Source organism: Galeopterus variegatus, unplaced genomic scaffold (genome assembly GCF_000696425.1).
Source record: "Galeopterus variegatus unplaced genomic scaffold, G_variegatus-3.0.2 Scaffold8034, whole genome shotgun sequence".
Taxonomy (NCBI): domain Eukaryota; kingdom Metazoa; phylum Chordata; class Mammalia; order Dermoptera; family Cynocephalidae; genus Galeopterus; species Galeopterus variegatus.
Window position 1 is genome coordinate 88,867 of NW_007734145.1, and position 1,629 is coordinate 90,495.

General features: G+C 39.7%; 1 protein-coding gene across 1 annotated transcript in view; it reads left to right on the forward strand.

Annotated features, from left to right (window-relative positions):
* The window catches only part of CD160 (CD160 molecule), a 9,738-nt gene that overhangs the window by 5,347 nt on the left and 2,762 nt on the right, over positions 1-1,629 (forward strand). The window contains exon 3 of the mRNA XM_008592569.1: positions 1,224-1,361. Within this exon, the coding sequence (XP_008590791.1) occupies positions 1,224-1,361 (138 nt within the window). The remainder of the gene's footprint in view (positions 1-1,223; positions 1,362-1,629) is intronic.

The window sequence follows — 1,629 nt, forward strand, 5'->3', positions numbered from 1 at the left end:
TTTTCCAGATCTTCATTATCTCACTCTTAAAATATTCCATTAGTCTCCTAACTTGAGATCACCAACTGTGTCATATTACCTTTGTATCTCCCACACAAATCATAGGGCCTGGCACTGAGCTGCTGCCTAATAATGGCTGTCAACTCTAAATAATGTCTCTGCCTCCAATCCATTACACACGGCCACCAGACTTATCTTTCTAAAATGCTAGTTTGTACATGCCACACCACTACTCAGCATTTTAATGGCTTCTCACTGTCTATGGGATAAAGTCTAAGTGACTTTAGCTGAGCACTGGCAGCTCTATACAATATCATTCTACTATTTCTGTGAATATCCGCTCCAGTTAAACTGTACTAGTGGATACTCCTCTTTCATTCATCTCACAAATATTTGTTGTGCATCCCAGGTACAGTCCTAAGCCTTAGAGAACAGAATGAAGTACAACACAGTTCTTGCTCCTTATAATGTAGTATTTGTGTTCTCCTAATATATCCTAAGTATTTCTACTTGTGGTGGTTCTCCTTAAGAAAGAATGCCTTTCTTGCCCTCTCAACATATTTGAATACTACAGTCAGCACATATGGACAGTCCCTAAATGTGGAAATTAAGTTTCTTTTGGAAGATGAAACTAGTAAGACCAGACAAGTAACAGATAATAAACAACATCTACCGTTTACTGAGTACTTACTGTGTGGCAGGTATTGTGCCAAGTGGTATTATTTTATTTCATTTACTCCCCATGGCCTCTTGAGATAGGTACTATTACAGTCCTGTGACAACTCAGGATCAAAGATAATTTGTGTAAGTTCACCCAGTTAGTAAATGATGGATAAAAATCCAGATCTATTCCAAAGCCCAAGATTTTAACTTATGCTAAACTGCTTGACCTAATCTAGAAGATGGTTTGTAAATCACATTTGGGGATACCCAAGTCCAAGGTGACTAAGCTGTTTTAGCTGCCTCTCTGGCTAAACTTTAGAGTTCCTTCAAGGTCTATTTGCATCCCCAGTGTCTGACACACAGCAAATTCTGTATTTATTTATTTATTGCTGCTTATGTACATCATCATAATTACTCACAATGTTAAAAAAATATTTGGGCAATGAATTATGCTGGGTGATATCTTTGGAGATCATAAAAGATTTGTTTTGAGCTGATGTAAAAGAAGTATTAACAATTTCTGAAACCTTCCCTTGACCCATGATTCTCTTTTGAACCAGAGACAGGGAACTATACAGTGACGGGATTGAAACAAAGACAACACTCTGAGTTCAGCCATAATAAAGGCACTCTCAGTTCAGGCTTCCTACAAGAAAAGGTCTGGGTGATGCTGGCCACCAGCCTGGTGGCCTTTCAAGGTATGTCCAGAAGAGCCCTAAGCATCCCAAGCAATGAAGGCACTATTCCTTTGCCAACTTGGTTATTCCCCAGGAGGAGAGGATTGGAAAGGAAGCCCAGAGAGAGAAGGAAACACTCCTCAAGACTTGGCTATTCAAACCAATCTGGTAGAAGGTCAGACCTGTTAGAAAAGAAGGCCTGTGGGAGAGGCAAGTAAACACAGCTTCCTCTACTAGCTAGATCAACAGAGGGCCACAAGTTGAGACAACAGATCTTTAGCTATTATGT